General features: G+C 38.5%; 1 protein-coding gene across 12 annotated transcripts in view; it reads right to left on the bottom strand.

Annotated features, from left to right (window-relative positions):
- The window catches only part of CHD9 (chromodomain helicase DNA binding protein 9), a 192,592-nt gene that overhangs the window by 103,388 nt on the left and 65,709 nt on the right, over positions 1 to 23,495 (bottom strand). For 9 of the 12 annotated variants that reach the window (XM_054048599.1, XM_054048603.1, XM_054048604.1 and 6 more), the window contains 2 exons: positions 16,862 to 17,199; positions 1,972 to 2,083 (listed from right to left, as the gene is read on the bottom strand). In XM_054048599.1, the coding sequence (XP_053904574.1) occupies positions 1,972 to 2,083; positions 16,862 to 17,199 (450 nt within the window). Of the gene's footprint in view, positions 1 to 1,971; positions 2,084 to 16,861; positions 17,200 to 17,996; positions 18,183 to 18,356; positions 18,445 to 23,495 lie in introns of those variants that run through there. The other 3 variants (XM_054048608.1, XM_054048609.1, XM_054048610.1) reach the window with 2 other exon arrangements.

The raw sequence follows: 23,495 nt of genomic DNA, 5'->3' as shown, positions 1-23,495 counted from the left end.
CCTTCTAAAAATGTTAAAATGTATTACTGGCACACGAAACCTTAAATTAGAGTGAATAAATGAAGACTCGGCACACCACTTCTAAAAGGTTGTCGACCCCTGACTTAGTCCTACTTCTTGTTCAGCCAATTGCTCAGACAAGCAAATTTGTTTACATTTGCAGGAGATAATGCTGCCCGCTTCTTGTTTACAATGTCACTTGAAAGTGAGAACAGGCATACGCACAGCACTGTTGTAGCCGGCATTGCAAGATATTTATGTGCCAGATGCACTAAAGATTCACATCTCTTCATGCTCCAACCACAATTCCAAAAGACATGCTGATGATGGGTTCTGCTCGATAAACATCCAAAGCAGTGCGGACCGAGGCACGTTCATTTTCATCGTCTGAGTCAGATGCCACCAGCAGAAAGGTTGATTTTCTTTTTTGGTGGTTTGGGTTCTGTAGTTTCCATATTGGAGTGTTGCTCTTTTAAGACTTCTGAAAGCATGCTCCACATCTCGTTCCTCTCAGATTTTGGAAGGCACTTCAGATTCTTAAACCTTGGGTCGAGTGATGTAGCTATTTTTAGAAATCTCACATTGGTACCTTCTTTGCGTTTTGTGAAATCTGCAGTGAAAAGTGTTCTTAAAACGAAAAACATGTGCTGGGTCATCGTCAGAGACTGCTATAACATGAAATATATGGCAGAATGCAGAGTAGGAGACATACAATTCTCCCCCAAGGAGTTCAGTCACAAATTTAATTAATGCATTATTTTTTTAACGAGCATCATCAGCATGGAAGCATGTCATCTGGAATGGTGGTCGAAGCATGAAGGGGCATATGAAAGTTTAGCATAAGTGTCATGTGAACTCCTGTGCTCGCTTTCAGGGGACACTGTAAATAAGAAGCGGGCAGCATTATCTCCCATAAATGGAAACAAACTTGTCTGTCTTAGCAATTGGCTGAACAAGAAGTAGGCCTGAGTGGACTTATAGGCGCTAAAGATTTACATTGTTTTATTTTTGAGTGCAGTTATGTAACAAAAACAAAAAAAAATCTACATTTGTAAACTACACTTACGTGATAAAGAGATTGTAATACAGTACTTGTATGAGGTGAATGAAAAATACTATTTCTTTTGTTTGCCATATTTACAGTGCAAATATTTGTATTAAAAATAATGTAAAGTGAGCAGTGTACACCTTGTATTCTGTGTTGTAATTGAAATCAATATATTTGAAAATGTAGAAAAACATCCACAAATATTTAATAAATTTCAATTGTTATTCTATTGTTTAACAGTGTGATTAAAACTGTGATTAATGTTTTTAATCGCTATTAATTTTTTTGAATTAATCGCGTGAGTTAACTTCGATTAACTGTCATCCCTAATAAATAACATTAATAAACTTTTAATGATAATCATTTTTATGCCACCTTATGTCCATAAACCTCAGAGCAACCTTACAACCTTAAGTTTGGTGTTGTGTTTCTTGTTAAAAGCTATCTAGTATCTTTGTATTCCTAAAATGAAGCATGATGTTCAGCATCATCACAAATTTTATGCTGATGTTTACTTTTTATTTTTTAATGACCTGATAATAGAAGTCTAGAACAAGTTAATTATATTTATATAAATGTTTCTACACATTTGTTTTGAAATTTAGACATAGTATAACTATAATCACTACCTCAACACAGCTTAGTATATTATAACACTTTTGCCATAATGAGCAATTTATCTCTTGTGCAAGGAAGAGTATTTGAATCATTGGTTTACAGACATTTGGTCCCATGTTCTACTCATTTAAGAGCAGAAACCACAGAGTCATAAACATCAATTTGTATAAACTCAACAGCAATAAAAAACCCTCTGCCTTCACGAATAAGTATCACTAATGTAAAAAAATTTATTTTGGAGTTTAAATCTATAATGGTGCAGAAAAATCTTCAAAAGGAAAAGAAGAAAAATTATGAATACTGACCTGAGAATCCTCATCTTTAAATGACCGCTGTGGAGTCTGCTTAGTATCAGACATTTCATCTGAAGACTCATTCTTTCTCTTCTGCTTTTTACCCAATGTGATTATCAGCTTGCTGTTTCAAAACAAAAGTAAGACAATGTTAAGACTATGCATATATGTTTCTATACTATTGTGCATTTTGTATTTAATGTCTGGGACATTGTCCAGGACAAAATAACTTTAATTTCTTTACTCTCTTTACTACCAGTACCATAGAGTTCCACCATATCACAAACAAGAGGCAGAGACATAGGCCTACTTCTACTGATTTTGCCACTGACTTCAGTGGGAGCGTAGGACTGTACTCTTCGTTATTACTAAAGAACAAGGATGCAACTTTATAATAGTTAGCATTTGATACTACTACTGATTATATACCCAAAAGCCTAGTGGAAACATCTGTATGTCTTGCCACAGGCAAATCTCTCATGCATTCCTCAACAGTGTTAATATTTTAATTGAAATATTTAAAAGTAAATTTATGATAGGAAAATGCGGGGCTGAGTTGACAGGGTCCTTTTAACTGTGAATGCAGAGCTACAATTTACCATACCTATCTCCTCCAAATTACAGTACCCCCTAGATGCAATAATTTCTCTCTCTGTGAAACATGGAACGTGTGATATATTTACTCATACAAGAAACTTTAGTTTGACAATAGTTATACATTACATGATTTAAAAGCCCATCATATAATATGCAAAATTCATAGCTTCAAGTAAATTATTAGATGGGAAAAATATGAAACTGCAAACTTTGACTTTTTGCAATTTCACAAAAGCAAAAATTAGCGAAGCCTAGGTTTATCAACAATGGTTTCATCAGTAAACACGGCTGAGGACCAGAGCTGTGGGGCAAATTATAATTCTACAGGAAAAATACTAATTATTTCTTAGTTCAAATTCTGAAGTCACACAGAAAGGGGCAATATCATTATTTGTTTTTAATGATAGGGGGACAAAATACATGTTTTTTTTTCATCTTTGAAATCTGACAAGTGTTACTCTTCAAGTGTATTCAGAGGAATAATCAGAGTGATTACAATCAAAGAATCATGGATAAAATGATGTCCTTAAAGATATACTTTACATAATAGAGATTTGATAATTGCATACTATGTTAACAGTGAGAAAATTGCTTTAGCATACAAATGTCTTCTCCCACTTCATGGCTCTAACTAAAGACAAGACTTTGGCCTTTCTTCACAGCCAGTACAATTATTTTACATCAAAGCACCCTGACAGAATGTGCACCTGAAGAAAGTAAAAAGCACTAAGAAAAAGGAGACTGACTGACTAGTCTTCAGCCTCACGTTTCCTCCTAGGAAAAGTGCAAAATAAGGCAGGCTGATCATAGCAAATACATTACATCTCCAACAGTCCACAGAGAAAATATAAACCCCGAAATCCTGAACTACCAATTCACTACTGTTAGTGACAATGCAATAGTTCCCAAAATATATAGCACAGTTGCATTTCAAAAAGAGACCAACATTTTTCACCAATTATTAACATCCAACCAACAAAGCAAGTATGCTTACTGGGAGGGGGAAAAGGGCTTTTAACAAGAAGTTTTCTTTCTGCTATACAATTTTGATTTCTAGTAGAAACTGAAATGTATGCTTAATTTAAAGTGGCTGTAAACATAGGCTGGGCAATTCTAAGTTCAAGGGGAACTGCTTGCACGTGTCTGTAGGACAGAAATTGGCTTGTGGCTTCCTTACACCGCTGCCCCATCATATATTCTGTTAATTCTTATGTCCAAAAAATGTTATTTTTCATTATCACAAGGAATAAATTTTAAAGAATGAACACACTGATTTTCATATTCTGTTTTCAAAAGTAGTTTGCTTTCTTCTCCTTCTCCTCCTTTCTTCCCTCCTTCTCCTTCTGGACCACAAGCTAAATATGAGTCAACAGTGTGATGCTGTTGCAAAAAAAGCAAACATGATTCTGGGATGCATTAACAGGTGTGTTGTGAGCAAGACACGAGAAGTCATTCTTCCGCTCTACTCTGCTCTGGTTAGGCCTCAGCTGAAGTATTGTGTCCAGTTCTGGGCGCCGCATTTTAAAAAAGATGTGGAGAAATTGGAAAGGGTCCAAAGAAGAGCAACAAGAATCATTAAAGGTCTTGAGAACATGACCTATGAAGGAAGGCTGAAAGAACTGGGTTTGTTTAGTTTGGAAAAGAGAAGACTGAGAGGGGACATGATAGCAGTTTTCAGGTATCTAAAAGGGTGTCATAAGGAGGAGGGAGAGAACTTGTTCACCTTAGCCTCTAAGGATAGAACCAGAAACAATGGGTTTAAACTGCAGCAAGGGAGGTCTAGGTTGGACATTAGGAAAAAGTTCCTAACTGTCAGGGTGGTTAAACACTGGAACAAATTGCCTAGGGAGGTTGTGGAATCTCCGTCTCTGGAGATATTTAAGAGTAGGTTAGATAAATGTCTATCAGGGATGGTCTAGACAGTATTTGGTCCTGCCATGCGGGCAGGGGACTGGACTCGATGACCTCTCGAGGTCCCTTCCAGTCCTAGAATCTATGAATACTAACGATTGTCTATTAGCATTTATTCAAACTTGAGAAGCTGAACAAGGTAGTTTCATCCTACGATTAACTGACTTTTCCACTGTATTCCAGCTTCATTTTCCCTTCAAACACAATCCTCCAGACCTCCATGGATCACCCAAACTTGTTTATTCAACTTTCCTGGTTGAGTGCCTAATGGTGTCTGGAAAAGTTTTTATGGAAAAAGTGTTTGACTTGGATCACTGCAACGTATGGCCTAATCTAGACTAGAATTTAAAGGTATGATATCAGCAGGTTAACTAGCATGTTTTAGAAGTATAGTGTAGACAAGGCACGCTGCATATAACACATGCTAAACTGGTTAAGTTAAAGCAGTGGTTCTCAACCAGGGGTACATATATCCCTGGGGGTAGACAAAGGTCTTCCAGGGGTACATCTATTCATCTAGATATTTGCCTAGTTTTACAACAAGCTACTTAAAAAGCACTAGTGAAGTCAGTACAAACTAAAATGTCATACAATTACTTGTTTAAACTGCTCTATATACTATACACCATCATGGAAGTACAATGTTTATAGTCTATTGATTTATAATTATATAGTAAAAATGAGAAATTAAGAATTTTTTCAGTAATAGTGTGCTGCGATACTTTTGTATTTTTATGTCTGATTTTGTAAGCAAGTAGTTTTTAAGTGAGGTGAAACTTGGGGGTATGCAAGACAAATCAGACTCCTGAAAGGGGTACAGTAGTCTGGAAAGGTTAAGAGCCACTGAGTTAAAGCCTCGACTTCCCCCCAGGCTTCAATTAGAGCATTTTATCATGCTGAAGGCAGTCTTGTCCACATTAGACTTCTAAAACATGTTATAACATGGGGCAACATCAGACTTTTAAATCCTAGTCTAGATGATCTAGGATTGTAAAGAATGTAACAGTACCTGGGGAAATCCATGAGGTCAGAACAGTCTAAACATCTAATTCTGCCAGCCTCATGTTGAGTGGTACCTTGCTCCACAAATAATTCCATCAATTTCAATAATCCAGATTGTCCCCTTTAGATTTACACGTGGAAGAGACACTCCACACACTGATCTCCCAATGCTGTGCTGAAGTGGGGTGTGTGCCAACTGCCACCTGGACACTGTCCCCCGCATCCCATATAGACTCCAAGGAGACTTCTCTGTGGATAGGTGAGGAGACTGGGAGTGCGGATGGGTTTTGTTTTGTTTTTACAGTGGGATGTTGGAGTGGTCTGGGAAGCAGCAACCATGGATAGTGAAGCTTTATTGGAGTTGTGCTGCCAAACAACCAAGAAGGGAAGAGCCAGGTGGGGGCCAGATCTGGTTCAAAAGCACAGAAGTGTCTTTCTTTGTGAATCCATCAGCATCTGCCAGGGATTTGGGGACCATTTAAAATGTGTATGTAATTGGGCTAGTAGCCCATAGGATAACACACACATCACAGAGCAGTGTCTAAACAGATTTAATATTTGTATACATTTATTTACATAGTCTTAACAACCAATCTTATTTTGTATCCACATGTTTTTCAGCAGACTTCTTAGATATAAGAGCATTATATTTTTGTACTTTCATGGAAACCTAACATTCTGCAACTAATTTTAATCACTTGGTCAGCTAATGCCATAAAAACCACACTAGCTTCTTTTCTCTTCACAGAAGTGACACAGAGATCATTTGCTCTTGTTCACCATTTTCATATAGAAACATTTGGGATAGAAGAAGAGAAGAGTAGTAAGGGATGCAGGCTCGAATTCATAAACAATCAGTTTACCCTGGTGGCAGTCAGAAGACTAGGCATTGGTTGAAAAACAGGAATCCTACAAACTCCAGTAAATTTTCTGAAGAAATGACTAAACACATAGAAGAACCATCTTCTAGCACGGCATTCCTCCATATGCGCATTAACTCTCCTGTAAAATGAGCAGTGTAGCTACTATGTGAGATGACTGTCAGAGAGCTTGCTAGAAACAAGTCCTATGTCACCTGGATTTTATAACACCATGCCTGGGGTTCACGTCCTGCTTTGGTTATTTGTTGATTTTGGGAGTTGCTTGTTGTTCAGCAAAGGTATGGTCTCTTTCTCCAACCCATACTTGGCAGAAGTGGTCAAAGTTTCCCCAACCCCTGCCTATCACTGAAAGAACTAGTGGTCTGGGTGGACGGAGAGCAATATTGATGAGTTAGAACTGAGTAAGTGCGGCGGGCAGGTTCTTCTAGCAGTGGTCTCCAAACTTTTTTGACCGTGCACGCCCTGCCGCGCCACAGGGCCTGCTCTACCATTTTTGCCGCCCCAAGCAAAAAAGCCGCTCTGACTCACCCCCGAACTGACAAAGCAAAAGAGCCTGAACTGACAAAGCGGCGCTGCTCCCCACTTTGGAGACCACTGACTGTACAAGAAGGATGGAACTTGAGGGCCATTTCTAACCATGAGCCAAAAAGACAGGGAACAAAGGGTAGGAATTAATGGTAAATTCTCAGAATGGAGAGGGGTAACTAGTGGTGTTCCCCAATGGTCAGTCCTCGGACCGATCCTATTCAACTTATTCATAAATGATCTGGAGAAAGGGGTAAACAGTGAGGTGACAAAGTTTGCAGATGATACTAAACTGCTCAAGATAGTTAAGTCCAAAGCAGACTGTGAAGAACTTCAAAAAGATCTCACAAAACTAAGTGATTGGGCAACAAAATGGCAAATTAAATTTAATGTGGATAAATGTAAAGTAATGCACATTGGAAAAAATAACCCCAACTATACATACAATAGGATGGGGGCTAATTTAGCTACAACAAGTCAGGAAAGAGATCTTGGAGTCATCATGGATAGTTCTCTGAAAATGTCCACGCAGTGTGCAGAGGCGGTCAAAAAAGCAAACAGGATGTTAGGAATCATTAAAAAGGGGATAGAGAATAAGACTGAGAATATATTATTGCCCTTATATAAATCGATGGTATGACCTCATCTCGAATACTGCGTATAGATGTGGTCTCCTCATCTCAAAAAAGATATACTGGCATTAGAAAAAGTTCAGAAAAGGGCAACTAAAATGATTAAGGGTTTGGAACGGGTCCCATATGAGGAGAGATTAAAGAGGCTAGGACTCTTCAGCTTGGAAAAGAGGAGACTAAGGGGAGATATGATAGAGGTATATAAAATCATGAGTGATGTGGAGAAAGTGGATAAGGAAAAGTTATTTACTTATTCCCATAATACAAGAACTAGGGGTCATCAAATGAAATTAATAGGCAGCAGGTTTAAAACAAATAAAAGGAAGAAGTTCTTCTTCACGCAGCGCACAGTCAACTTGTGGAACTCCTTACCTGAGGAGGTTGTGAAGGCTAAGACTATAACAGAGTTTAAAAGAGAACTGGATAAATTCATGGTGGTTAAGTCCATTAATGGCTATTAGCCAGGACCTGTAAGGAATGGTGTCCCTAGCCTGTCTGTCTGTCAGAGGGTGGAGATGGATGGCAGAAGAGAGATCACTTGATCATTGCCTATTAGGTTCACTCCCTCTGGGGCACCTGGCATTGGCCACTGTTGGTAGACAGGATACTGGGCTAGATGGACCTTTGGTCTGACCCGGTACGGCCTTTCTTATGTTCTTAAATGGAATGTCAGGATTTAGAAGACACATGAGCAGTTGTGATCTCTTCTGTTGTACATGGACCTTATATGGGGACAATTTGGCTGGATTACTGTAACATACTTTATGTGAGACTGCTATTGAATATGATCCCAAGTGGCAACTACAGCAGAATACAGAAGGCATGCTTACATGTCCATACTCCAGGAACTCCACAATGGCTGCCAGTTATCCAGCATATCCACTTCAAATTCTTATTAGTATTTAAACCCTTAAATATTGGATCAGAGTATTAGAAAGACCATGTGTTTCTTCACATTCCATTTTGATATATCAGATTAAACAAGATCAAAACTAACAACTCATATAGTATTTATATCCAGAGAACGAAAGACCTAAGATTTTCTGTCAAAGATCTGTGATTCAGGAATGTTCTACGGTGAAGTCAGAATACATCTATGGCATACCTCCAGCTGAAAAGATTATTTTTTTTCCTTTTACTTTTATGGGGTGATAATGTTTTACATTTGGGTTGGACCACATAGGAATGGCTGTATAATTTATGATATATTTGAAGGGTTAATAATGAATAAAGCAAAATCCCCATTAGTTCTTTTTAGGGCACACAACAATGCACAATTTATGATAACAGAGGGAAATTTTGAGGATAAGAATTACTGTGCTGGATGTGACATTAGTTAAAAAACTGTACAAAATTACAGGTACAATATGATGATGATGATGATGATGATGATGGGAACCTCAACATTTTTGGGGGAATTTAACTTCTTAATGGTTTTGTCCTGTACCTCATCACATCATCACTGAAGAGCTTTTCATTAGCCTCCCATGCTATCTAAAGTTTAACTATATGTATGAGTGCATAGCTGTAATGGAGTTACAAAATCTAAGCGTCAGGTCTTTTTTTTTTTTTTTAAAGCAAATAAACAACACACGGAATTCATTACACCTCTGACAGAAATCCAGACTCTCATCAAGGATTCTTAAAAATGCACTTATTGACATTAATGTTTATTGTCTCCATACTAGAATTCCACATTTAATCAGCAGAGAAGCCCATAATAAATAGATGTGAAGTCAGAGCAAAAGGGAAATTTAATTAAATCCTTATCAAACACCTTGCTAAAAATCTAGAATAAGGAAATGGTTTTGCAGTGAGATTGTTACTGTAAAATAAGCATGTCAATTCAGTGCTAATTAATTAGATTCCATAACCAACCCATAGAACAATTTACTTGAAGATCATCAACCAAATTAATTTGGTTATCCTAAATTAGTAAACTCATGTACGCCTGTGGATACTGTATTACAGTAACAAATGTTACTTACTCAAGTAACATTTATCCAATTAACTAGACACGGAATCTAATTGATTTAGAACCTGATTCAATGCCCACTGAACTCAATGGGAGTCCTTCCACTGACTTCAATGTGGGCACTGGATCAGGCCCTTTATTTCCCTACTTTAAAGGGGATATAATCTGCCTATGAGCATGGGTTCTCAAACTTCATTGTATCGCGACCCCCTTCTGACAACAAAAATTACTATACAACCCCAAGAGGGTTGTATAGAAGCCTGAGCTTGCCCAAGTCCCACCACCCCACATGGGGGAGGGGGGCAAAGCCAAAGGGCTTTAACAACAGGCAGGGGGCCTGTAACCTAAGTCATGACGCTCAGGGCTGAAGCCCTCAGGCTTTGGCTTCAGCGCCGGGCGGTGGGGCTCCAACCGCGAGCCCCAGCAAGTCTAACACCACTCCTGGTGACCCCATTAAAATGAGGTCACGACCCACTTCGAGGTTACAAACCCACAGTCTGAGAACGGCTGATCTAGAGATAGATCCTTAAAATATATATATCTAACAGTGGTAAAATTCACACTGTTGAACTTTGAAGCTGTTCCAGACGCTGTTAAGAAAGATTTATCAGGTCTACACTTGATCTTAGCCAAAAGGCCGAGAAGCGATGCGAACCCCAAATTACACCCCAAATTACACCTCTACCCTGATATAACACTGTCCTCGGCAACCAAAAAATCTTACCGCGTTATAAGTGAAACCGCGTTATATCAAACTTGCTTTGATCTGCCGGACTGTGCAGCCCCGCCCCCCCAGAGTGCTGCTTTACCGCGTTATATCTGAATTCATGTTATATCAGATCATGTTATATTAGGGTAGAGGTGTATGTTTAATATTTAAAAAGAAAAACAGACTGTTCCCCAAATCTGGAGAAAGCGTGACCTGGAGCTTATTCCTTTTTGCACATCACAATGATTAGTAAATTCCCATCAGTTATACCTGGGGAAACTCATTAACGGTCATGGCATTGCACAAGAGTCACTCAGGACAGAATATGACTCTCAGAACTTTTTATGAGCCACTCACTATTAGGAAAAACAGACCCAGTTTGACCCACTGAATTTGCATCTCCGGTAGTTCGATAAAAACAATTTTTATTTGTAAATTGAGACTATTTGATATGGAAATAATTGAGAAACAAACATGTGATCCTCACAATGTCTTTTTTTTGGGGAATGATTTTTTGAAGTGGAACTACTTTTTAAAAAACACAATTACAACTTCTTAAATACACATGACCCAGTCAGTTCCTGACACTGCTATTTACCTAAATTGACATTAAAATGTCAATTACATTTTTATTTATTTATGTTTATTTGTTAGGGGAGTAGTCTCCAGTGCATCCCAAATTAAATGGAATACCGCCCCCACCCCCACCCCAGGAGATAAATTACTTTATTTCTTGGTTTCTTCACATTGTAAGTCTTCATTTAGTGTGCTTGGATTTTAGGGAGGTGAGGGTCTTGTCACAGAAATCATGTATTTGTGTCTCCTAATTTCCCCCCAAAATAATGAAGTTTGAAATCCCAGCGAGAGAAATTTAATATCAATGTTCTCTCCCAATTTTTGGAAGATTTGGACATATTAGGAAAATCTTTATTCCTACGAGAAAACCTAAAGTTTTCATAATATTTCAGGCTTTTTTCCAAACTATGCACCTATTCCTCCAAACGTATCACGAGAGCATAGTACTTAATATAGTGAGTAGTCCTATGAAGCTTGATTATTAATTATATTATTATTATTTAGCTGGAAATTTCAAAAGGGGCTTACAGGAATTAGGTGCCCAGCTCCCACTGGACTTTCCTCTAACTACTGTAGGCCACTCTGCAAATCCCATCCTTCTGTTTATTTTGTAGGAATGCCTATAATGTGCTCATCACTGTACAAAATCACAGGAAGACACAAATCCTGCCCTGAAGATCTTACATGGGACAGTGCATGAGCTAGAGTTGGCTTTAACGGAACGTGATTTTTTTTTTTAAATTGTATGTTTTGCTAACAAACTCTCCTGATTCTTAAATGTCCCTATGTTGATTTGGTAAACTTTTCAAGCAAGATTTTGTTAATTATAGGATTTAATTTTTGTAGAAGATTAAAATAAAGTTAAAAATAGATAATACTATCAACATGAAGTTATTATCTACTCTCCAGCCTCACTTTTCATCTAATGAAAATTTGAATTACATTAGAAACAGGATTTTGGTCCTGTAACTAATTGCTTTTAGGAAAATATTTTAAGAATAGTCATTTTATTAGTTCTATGCTAGAGACTATTTTTGTTATGATAATGGTAACAATTGTTCCACTGCTGACAAGGGACCTAGCAGGATTTCCATTATGAACCTATATAATTAGGGAATTATGATTCACTTAAAAATTCCCAGTGTTTAAAATTGCCACGTCAGATCTTTGACAAACATTTTTCTCTCTCATATCGCTATTTTTATTTTATATTTTATTTATATATTACATATTATAAAATGTTAAAAGAACACAATTTTGGTTGCAAAATTAAGCACTTGAAAGTTAGGAAAAGCCATATTTACAGCTGCCCGTGCAAATCTACAAATACTATACATGTAATTGTAACAATCCCTCATCATCTATTATCAGCAGGCTTGAACCTTAAACCTTCATCGTTGCAGCATACAATGCTACCATTATTAGAAAGGAGAAAGTTATCACAGAGTGGAACCGCCAGTAAGACAATATGCAGCATCTGGGTGGGAGTGGGGGGAGGGGGCGCTATTGAGGGGGCAGGCTCTCTCTTTGCAGGAATTGGGGGGCTCCTGCCCCAGGTGGCAGGCACATGCTAGATGCAGCACTGGGAAATCTAACCCAGCTCTCTTCTCTGCTGCAGCTGCTCCCAGGTTTCCCCAGTACAGAATGTGCTTCTGCTGCAGCAGCAGCAGCAAAATCCCAGCCTTGAAATTTGTGTGTTATTTTGGAGCGCTGCCAACATTTTTTCTGAGGAATACAAGTGAGAGAAGGGAAAGAAGTTGCTCACCTTGTGCAGTACCAATGATTCTTTGAGATGTGTGCCCCTATGGTTGCTCCACTACAGGTGCCCTTGTGTAACTGCAATGCTGCCCGAGAACTTTCGCAGCAGTGTCCATTTGGCCCGCACATTCAGTGTATCCCCTCATGCCTCGCCACTAGACTAAACCAGCACACACGGGGTAACCCCTCCATGACTTCTCTACCGCAGAGTCCTTGTCAAGAATTCTGAAGTAGAGGGGAGGAGGGTGGGTTGTGACGCTCCCATAGGGACACACGTCTTGAAGAACCATTGTTACTGCTCAAGATGAGTAACTTCTTCTTCTTCTTCTTCGAGTAGTGTCCCTGTGGGTGCTCCACTGTAGGTGACTCCCAAGCAGTATCCCACTGGAGCCCTGGGGCTTCAGAGTCAAATCAGTTACAGATGACAATAATGTGGAGCCAGAGATGGCATCAGAGGCGGAGTCCCCAGTAATCACATAATGTTCTGCAAAGGTATGGACTGACGCTCAGGTTGCCACTCTGAAGATTTCTGAGATAGGGACATTCTTGAGGAAGGTGGCAGGGGACCAATCTTGTGGAGTGACTGTGAACAACAGCAGGAGGTGTCACGTTGCAAACCTGATAACATTGTTTAATACAATTCGAGACCCATTTGGAGATGATATTGCTGAGCCCCTAGATCCCTCCGCAACAGAAAGGAAAAGTTTACGAGACTTGCTAAAAGCCTTTGTGCTATCCCGGTAAAAGGCCAGGGCTCTCCTGACATCGAGCATATGTACAGCATAGCCTCCCTGTTATCACGGTGAGGCCAGGGGTAAAGAGTCAGAAGGTGAATCAATTGGTTTATGTGAAAAGGAGACGTCATCTTGGGAATGAACATCAGGTGCAGTCTGAGTGTGACCTTGTCCCGAAAGAATATTGTATAGGGAAGAGGTGCCACTAGAGCCGCCATTTCCCTTATTCTCCTCGCCAAGGTTACTGCCACCAGGAAGGCAGTTTTCACTGACAGGTGTGTGAACGAACAAGTAGCCATTGGTTCAAAGGGAGGGTCTAGTCAGGCTTTTCAACACTAGGTTTAGGTCCCATGTAGGGGTGGTATGTCAGGGTTGGGGAAAAAGGTTTACTATACTCCTAAGGAATCGTTTTGTGGTAGGGTGTGAGAGCACTGAGTATCCCTCTTCTTGTTGATGGAAGGCTGCTATAGCTGAACTCTGAGCGAATGAAGAGAAAGTCCTGATTTTTTGAGAGTCAGTACATAGCCTAGGACCCTTAGCAGAGTCGCAGATGTCGGGAAATGTGTCAGGAATTGCACCAAATCTGAAACCTCAACCACTTTTGCGGGCAAGTACGATGTGCAGTGGATTTTCTGCTGTTCAGTAACACTTTCTGTACCTCCTCCAAGCAGGAGCTTTCTATGCGCTGGAGCCAAGTCTTGAGGCAGAATATTCCCAGGTTGGGATATAGAGTAAGTCCTTTGTTCTGCGATAGGAGATAAGGAGTGGGTTAAAGGAAGATCAGCAGGCACGTCACAACTTGTGACAAGTAAGGGAATCAGGTCTGTCTCGGCCAGGTGGGAGCAATCAGTATGACATGAGTGCCTTCTCTTTTTATTATTAAAAAGACTTTAGACAGAAGGAGAAGCAGGGGAAAGGCACAGAGAAGTTCTTCTGCCACGGAAAAAGGAGGCTGTCGCCCAGAGAGTGCTGTCCTATCCCTGCTCTAAAGCAGTAGCATGGACATTTCTTGTTCAGGTAAGTGGCCCCCACTGCATGAATGGATCGTAAAGCACTACTAGGTTTATCTCCCATTCATGGTCACAAGGGAACTTGCAACTGAGACTGTCAACTACCAAGTTTTGAACTCTGGGAAGGTAGGCTGTTGATAGTGTGATCTTGTGGGAAACACACCAGCTCCGTAACTTTAGTGCTTCTGTGCAAAGGGAGGACAACCTGGCTCTTCCCGGTGGTCAGGAAGGAACTGAGGGGGGTTAGCCTGCACTCACTAGTTAGCCTTGTGCCAGGACACAAGGGGAAGATCGTGTCCATTCGTCCAGCACATGCTCTGCTACCAAAATTCTCTGATCAGCGCACTTACAGTGCAACATCCATAGGGACACTACTCGAAGAATGATGATTTTTAACAATTTATAGCTCAGCAAAATCAACATGGAATTCATGAGATAAAGAAATGACACTTCAGTAGCCTGAAGTCTACCCCACTGCCAAATATCAAAAGCCAGCTGGGAACAACAGAAGTATGAGAAACTGCTCAAACTAAAGACCACAAAAAAATAAATACATAAATAAAATAAAATAAAAAAGGCTGAAATTTTAACGAGATAAACCATGGATACAGTTTCAGTTTTAATTCTGAATGTTTTTACTTTGTTCACATTAAGTTAGTCTTCATATAACAGCAACTTTCATTTGTATAACTCATTTCACCCAAAAGGATCAGAAAGTGCTCCACAAGCAAATTATACAGAGATCACTCAATTCACCAGTGAAACACAGCCATCTCTGGAGTACAACACAAGTCTTTAACAGCACACAGTAATGCTACACAACAGAATAATATAGAAACTAACTAGCTCCATAAAATAATTAAACTATTTGTGGCTGCAATTAATAAACATGCTGAGGCCACCAGATTCCTTAATGATAAAGAGAAAGTTTCTAAACTGTAAAGCATAGTTAGACAAATTGCTTTTTCATTTTTAAATGCCAAATTACTAAAAACCTACTGGAGTAAATGGGAGTCTTTCTAATGACTTCAATATACTCTGAATTGGGCCCAAAATGACCAAATTAAATGTATTATATTTTTGAGTACTACACTACTGTATATTTGGATTTTACCTGTCGTGAACTCTTACTTGAAAATGAATCCATATTGTCATGGATAGAACAATGTTACGTGAATTGAAAACTGACTGAAGAACTGTAAACAAGAGGTAATGACAACTTATTTATTTATTTTGATGTATACAATAAGAAGGGGAGAAGTCTAGTGTGGTATACCATACGGATTAGTTTCAGATAAGGTCTTATTAAATTCATTACTCCCCCTTTTGGGTCATTAATTAAAAAGCATGCTAATAATATTCACTGATAATATTAAACTGGAAGGAGTTGCTAATACCAGTGAAAAGAGATCTACAAAAAGCTACCAAGAGATTAAAAATAAGGGCAAAACACAACAGAATGTGATTCAACTTGGAAAGCTGTGAGTTCATACAGCCTGAAAAAATGATTCAACACACAAGTTATTAAACAGATGGGAGAAACCTGGAAAGCAATGATGCCGAAAGAGACCAGGGTAATAGTTGGCATAAAAAAGAAAGTGAATTATTCAGTGCGGTTCACCAAGAAATTCGGGGAAGAGATTAAGCCCAAGAAAATTTAGGTTGAAAAAAAAAAAAAAAAAAAAATCAGGAAAAGTTTCATCAGAACGTTATTCATCATGTTGTGGAACAGCCTCTCAAGGTAAGTGGAACATTTAAGAACTAGATGGCACAAAATTCTAGAAAATGAACAGGGATTAATTTTACATTTTCAGGGAGATTAACTGTATGACCTAAAAAAGACATTTCCATATCTATCATCTGAGTATATAATACCAAATTCAAGCACAGATAAAGACGCTGATTTAATATCACTATTCTTACAAAAAAAGAGCATATTTTTGGGAAAAAAAACACACAAATGGTCATGACTTCTGTTTTAAGCTTTGTTTGAAAGTTAATACCTCAAATTATACATTGTCTTTTAAGACCACAATGGAGAACTGGGTCAATAGTAAATCAGAGGGAAGAGTGCCACCTACCGAAGCCCTAGCAGCACTTTCTACATCACCTTAAATGTCCTGTGCAGTTTTCCCATCAAAGTATTGACACATATTGACCCTGCTAAACTTGCAAAATTTCAAGGGATGACAGAACAAGTTTGCATGGATGCAGAATACATAGTAATTTTAAAAAAAAAAATCAAAATGTGATCGCAAATTCTCTGTTCTGTTGTGGACTCTTCTTGTCTACACCACAGTTTCTCAGGCATCTGCATTAATGTTCATTTGCTAATATGCTAATTAGATGTCCAGTTTCTCTTTATATAGTATCATGGCTCATCTCAAAAGAAATACGGAGATTGATAAAAAATAACACTGATAATACATCAAATAAAAATTTTAAAACTCTAACCAAAAGGCAACTTAATAAACAAAAACAGATGGGTTCAAGATATTTAGAGGATGAATATCTATGATTAATAAGCAGTTTCTGTTCCAGTCAAATACTTGCAATCTGAAGGGAGTTAAAAGGAAATTTTAGTCTACTCACCCAATTTTTGTTTTGTCTTTAATTTTGGATGAGGAACCAGTTTTAGTTTTTTTGCTCTCCTTGTCCTTTGGTTTGGATTTCATTTTTCTACCTTTCTTTTCCTCTTTTCCTTCAGCCGAAACACTGGGGAAGTTTTCAGGGCTCATTACTCGTGGAATGTTTCTCTCCCCTCTCTCTTTTGCTTTTGCGATTGCCTCCGATATTATACGATTAGCCTTCTCCTGCTTACTTTCCGATTCCACTTTTTTCTTCTGTTTCTTTTCAGACATTGCCCTCACCTGGGTATTCTGCAATTTAGTATATGTCCCTGAAACATCAGTCTTCTTGGAGGAGGGAGGCTGGAAGAATAAAAACATTATTTTAAGAAAAAAAATATATTTCAAAATAAATTTGCAAATATTGCTCACTGAGTTCTACAGCAAAGTCAAGAATACATATAAATGCAATAAACAAGGAAAATGATTGCGTATTACTCCACTATAGCATGGGTTCCAGAATAAAGTACACCAATTGTTACATTTAAACTGGTTCTACATACAGAAAATCAACGAGAAAACAGATTTTCTAAAGTTCTCACAGCCTTCTTTACCAACCTCTGTAATTAGATGCGCCAGTTCTTAGCCTTTGAAAATGTTTTATGGATTTAGAAGAGATTTTCCCTAGCTATTTGCTTCACAAAACTTGAAAGAGTAGGGAACTAATAAAAGTATAGCAACAATATACCTCTGAAAGTAGTATCAAAACAGGAATAATTATCCTACAGTTAAATATAAAATCAACAGCACTATTTTACGACCAACAAGAACAGATATTTGATCAAATCAAGGCTTTAAAAAAGAACAAACACAGATTATGCAGTTTTCTACATCAGTAAAGTATTTAGGAAGCATATATTTAATTTATTTAAAATTACATGTTATACTGTTACTTGAAGGAGTTAACTTTCACTTTTTTCCCCCTTTGTCACTGTTATATCTATACAGAATTGTTTATGCTAGAACTAGGAATTCTACATTCAAATTAGCAGTTTATTTGAAATCAACTAGAAGGCATGTTGTTTAACCTTAAGGAATGTAAAGAATTTCCTATTCAAACAGACAAAAAAAAGCAGATAACAGTTCTGTTATGTTCTCACCCGTAAATGTGCCTCTCACTACAGCATGGGGAAAAGACACCAGGAATTTCCAAACACATTTTCAGGCCAAATCCAGTGCGCTCCACTGAATAATTTTTCTATACGTGCCTCATCAAAGGCTTAATAGCAGTGCTGCAGCACTGAGAAGGACACAGGGTTTAGGATCGCTCACTAAATGCCACCTTAAGGCCTACAGGCTATAACAAATAACCAAGACCCGAGAAAACAGCAACAAGCTCAAGATGGCGATGCAGCACGACTCCCGCAGCAGCAGCCAGTAATAAGGAAGGTTATTCAATCCCATTAGCCTTTTAGCCCAAAGAACCCCTCCTCCTCCCACTCATTCAGGCTTTCACTTACCCTTCCTCTTGGCCTCTTCACTGAAGACATTTTTGGCGTCAGACAAAGGCTTGCCCTCTGCTTTTTCACCACCCCAGGCAGGGCTCAAGAAAAAAGCATTGAAAGAAGATTGCTAAATGGCCTATTTAGCAAGCTGCAGCCAAGATATGCACAACCCTCCTCCACAAATACACATTGTGATTTATCAACGTATTTCTTCCTTGAGAAGTATACATCCACTGTTCATCCTACTCAGGTATGACAAAGACTGCCATCTCCCCTAAAGAGCAGAATTTCAACATCAGCTGTAAGCAGATAGCCAGATTCCAACAAAGCACAGAAAGAAATGAATGCACAAAGCATCAAAATGCATCAGCATGAATATTAGAGATGTCGTTAAAAATACTGACTCCTTCTGCGGAAGTAGGCCAGCAGATGGTGCTACCAGTTATTATTCCATTAGACTCTGCAATTTAACCCCCAATGGACTGCTCTTCCCTACATGTGGTACAGTAGTTAACTCTTACTCTTCCACCTCTTCCAGTAATGAAAAGATTGTATTTTACATAGGTAGAAACAAATCTTGTAAACTATCACTTCCAAGTAATGTTCTCACCCGTAGTAATGTTCTCTAGCCACTGCTGCAATTTTACATTTCTGTCAACTTTATTTGAAATAACCAAAATCTTAAATAAGTCTGGAGAACAAAATATTTTACAGAGCTCAATATCAAGACGTTGTAACAAATTTAGCCCAGAGGATAAAACTTAGGTAAAGTAGACTATGCACTTATTTTAGACATTGAGAGTATTTTACTACAGAGATTTCATACAGAACAGATCACTACAACACAAAATGGAAGCATTCCTTTTCTTGCTGCTGTTTCTTTTTTTCCCCATGGAGAAATAAAGATATTTTGAGCTGGAGAGCCTTCAGTTAGATGGCTGTAATGAGCTCCTATTTACTCAAAGGTTTATAATTTTGTTTAACATAGATGGAATATTTTACATTTTGATTTTAGCATTCAAAATTAAAATGCCACACTAAGGTATCTTGTATCTTTCTAATATTTAGCCTCATTTCCATCCAACTAGATGAGCAGGTACACTGATTTTTGTAAAGGTTATTTAAAATACAGAATATGATAATTACTCCCTGTCCCCTGGCGATTCTGTTCTTTTCACAATCAAAAAAAAAAAAAAAAAACCAACACAAAATCATATCAGGCGGGGTTGTCATTTTTCCAAACACTATTTATCATGAAAACAGTAAATGACAATCACACTTTATAGTGAACATTTAAATGAAAAGCCCCCATGATGCTACAATGACTGAACTTTTAAGAGTTTACATTGCTTAGGCCTTCAATTTTATTAATAGTATACTTTAATTCACAAATAGGTTATTTACTTCAGAATTAACTTCCCTATCTGTTGAGAATACAAGTGGTATAGACATAAGTAAGTTACTGCTTTTGTCAACAATATTATTTTCATTTAAATAAAATGTCTCTGTGTGCTTGTTGTTTAAATCTAATACCTTCCCTTGAGTCTTAAATTATTTGGCGGTTTTAAATAAATAAAATTACAAAGTGCTTGTGCATTATAGTTGTAATAAATACAGTAATACAAATTACATTGAATTTAACATTAATAAAGGTATGTTATTTTACAAATTAGGTAAAACACATTGTACCAAATATGTTTTTCAGACTATTTTTAATGGTCTTGGCACAACATTCTTGCTACTGGGTTTTCAGTAAAATTTTAGGATCTGATCCAACGAAGTTGGCTACTGACGTTGATGGCAGTTCAACGTGTATTTTATCAGGGAGTGTTTCTTGCATCCCAGGCTTGTAGAGAACACTACACAAGCAGCAAGCGTAGTAGCTAGGGAACAGGAGGTACACTTTACTGTTCTAGTGCAACATCTCTGGCCAATCTGGAACAGGCATTATGAGAATGAAGGAAAACACCAGTCCGTTCTCCTTATCTAAATAAAGGTCACAATAAACCAGAATATAAGTCTGCATTGAGAGAGTCATCACTCTGATGGACACCAAAACCAAAAAAGATGAATACTGAAATATATTGTCGGGGGCAAGAGGGGACATAGGGGTTGCAGTGATAACACCACAAACACACACCCTCGCTCCCCAAAATAAAAAAAAAGTTTGCATGAACTTTGCAACCAAATTTAAAAATAAAAGAAAATATAAATAAAACAAACTCAAAAGCAAAACTAGTTACATTTTTATGTATTCATCCCATTAGCCATTTAATTTTCTGTAATTTCAATATTGCAGCTTTTAACTACTTTTAATTCAATGAACATAATACACAGAACTTGAAAAAATTATCCGGCGCTTATAAGGCTTTGTAGTAAATTTTTGGTTTGTAACTACTTTTTGTGGCTGATGATAGCACTCTAGATGGGGATATCCCTTTGTCCAAGGCTTAAAATGCTACTCCTTTACTTTCCAATGGTCAGAAAGAAAGATTTCTCTAGCAAATGTGCAAGGGAGAGGGGATGTATTTAGAACTTATGTTTTATTTGAAAAATACCTTTCCAGCTCTTAAAGTTGCAAAAATAATCTTCCAAATTTAACTGAATATAAACTGAAGCTGCCTTGTCTTCTTGAGTCTGCAAAAAGACAGCTCCAGGTTATCTGCTGGTGCTAATAGCTTTGCCAAGCAGCAGCAGTGTGAAATTAACAAGGCTTTAGTCAGTTCCCCTGCTGCTATTCAAGATCCTGTGGACAGCAATGAAATTGTCAAGAATCATGACAATTTCATACTGCTGCAGCTGCTTGGGAAAGCCATTAGTAGCAGCAGGCACCGCAAGTGTAACTATTCACAGGGCAGAACAAACAAATACAGTTGAGGGTGGAGTGAAGACTTCCTTCCCTATGACCCATCTCAGAGCCTTCAGGAGAAAGGCAGTGAACATCAGCCCTCTGAAGTGGCCAAGAAGCTCTGGCATGCTGTCCCCAAGCTACTAGACTTTACGTTAATTATGACAAATTACATTTATGACACCAGACTCCCAGGCAAAGAGCTCTCCCTTGTTGTTTACGAACAGCTCTCAACTCAGGACAAACTCACCACATTAAACATCTTACAAGATACCAAACTAACACAAAAACAACCAACTCCCTGAGTACAGTCCAGGGACCAGAACTGAAACAAATCTCTTCCTTCCAAGTAGCTAGCAGCACTGTGTTGGCAGCGAGCCTCATCAAGGCACTGCCCCTTGACCACATTAGTGGTAGATATCTGTGGGTATTTTTTTGTTTGTTTTTCTCTATGACACAGCAATTCCTAAGGAAAGAGTTCCCCCTCATTGTTTGCAAACAGCTCTCAACTGGACTCACCACATCAAACACATCTGAAAAGATGTTTATCCATAAAGAGTAACGTGTAAGACATCTACAGAAAGCTCATAATTTGTCGAGACTCAATCACTGGGAGATGTATGTACAATAATGTATTTATATTGAACCTATGCTTTATGAACTTGGGTAAAAATTGATCATCAGGGATAGTATACATCAGTGATGACCCATTCAGGCAGGAGAGAGTTCTCATACTGTCCTGTCTAGCTGGGGATGCAATGCAAGGCTCAATTGTTGAGCCTTGCTCAATCCCAAATCTTTCAATGGAAAACCACCAAACAATCCAAAACTCTTGAAGATTTAAAAAAAAAAAAAAAAAAAAGGAACATTACAAGACTGATTTCCATTCATAGATAGGGCAAACCCCTATGACTATTTCAATATAACAGAAGGAGAAAGACCCTCTGTATCCTTTCACTGGAGGAGACACCTCAAAGAGCAATGTCCTCTCAAGAAAAATGGGATCTTGATTGCCGTGAAGCCAGGCAAGTCTAGAACAGACTGAACTTGGGGGTGGGGGTGGGAGTTAGGAGGAAGAAACCTACTTTATTAGATAGGAAAGATAATTATTAGTAAGCGTAGACCCAGGTAAAGAATTTTATTATTTTGTTTTGTATTATAACCATTTGCTGGGTGCTCCACTCACTGCGAGCTGGAGAGCTAGGCTCTGCAAAGTCCAGCAGTCCCTAAAGGCCACCAGCACCTGAGCAAACCCAATTCTGCAGGGAAACATGAAATTCTGCACAGAACATTAATTCTGCACAAATTCTGCACTGTGCAGAATTCCCCAGAAGTAACTGGAAGGCATCCTGAAACAAGAACAGTAAGAACTGCTCTAAGGCCCAAATCCTAGCCCCAGCACACAGTCTGAACTGGGGAGTTCATCTGGGCTTGGGGATGGAGGAATTTTCCCCTACTATGGAAAAGGAAATGTTCAATGGTCACTACTCCAAATTCATAGCTTGAATAGTCTCCACACTGTTTGTGTCCCCACTATGTGGAGAACAGCAGCTAGTGGAATTATGTAGCAATGAATCCCCTACCCAAATCTACACTGCACAGCAACACAGACACAGCCCCATAATGAGGTGGGTTTACCACAGTGAGTGTGCATTTCCCGGAACTTGATCCCCAAATTCTGCCCTACCTGCTCCAGAAACAGAACCACACTAATTCTATTATAAAAGCCTCTTCCATGTAATTTAGGGACAGGCAGGACTTGCACTATCTAAGGCTGTTGCTACACTAGAGAGCTTAAGCGACAAAGCTGCATCGCTGCAGCTGTGCTGCTCAATCTCTCTCCTGTAGCTGCTCAAAGCCAACTAGAAAGCTCTGCTGTCAACTTAAATAATCCACCCCCGATGAGTGATGGTAGCTCTCCTGCCAGATAGCGCTGTCCACACCACACTTATGTCATTCAGGGTGTGAATGAGTTATACCAAAATAAGGGTAGACATAGCCTCAGTGCGGTGTAATTCCAAAGTCTGCATGTGCATAAATTCAAGACTTCATATATCCATCTCCTGACTAACCAACAACCTACATGCACTTCAAGTGCTGGTAATGAGTCTTCTGGCTACTGACCTAGGGAACTGTGTGTCAATGGCTTCATTGTGTAAACCTCCCCATACTAAATACCCAAAATGAATCTTCACTTAGGGATTAACATGTCCAAATAACAACCTTATTATGATCCTATCCACTCTAAAGGAAAGGAGACTATGGTGTTACATATTTGCTTCTCAATATTTTATATAATTCCTTCC

The sequence above is a fragment of the Malaclemys terrapin genome, chromosome 14, assembly GCF_027887155.1.
Source record: "Malaclemys terrapin pileata isolate rMalTer1 chromosome 14, rMalTer1.hap1, whole genome shotgun sequence".
NCBI lineage: Eukaryota > Metazoa > Chordata > Testudines > Emydidae > Malaclemys > Malaclemys terrapin.
The sequence above is the reverse complement of the archived record's forward strand: the minus strand, read 5'-3'. Positions and strand labels throughout refer to the sequence as shown.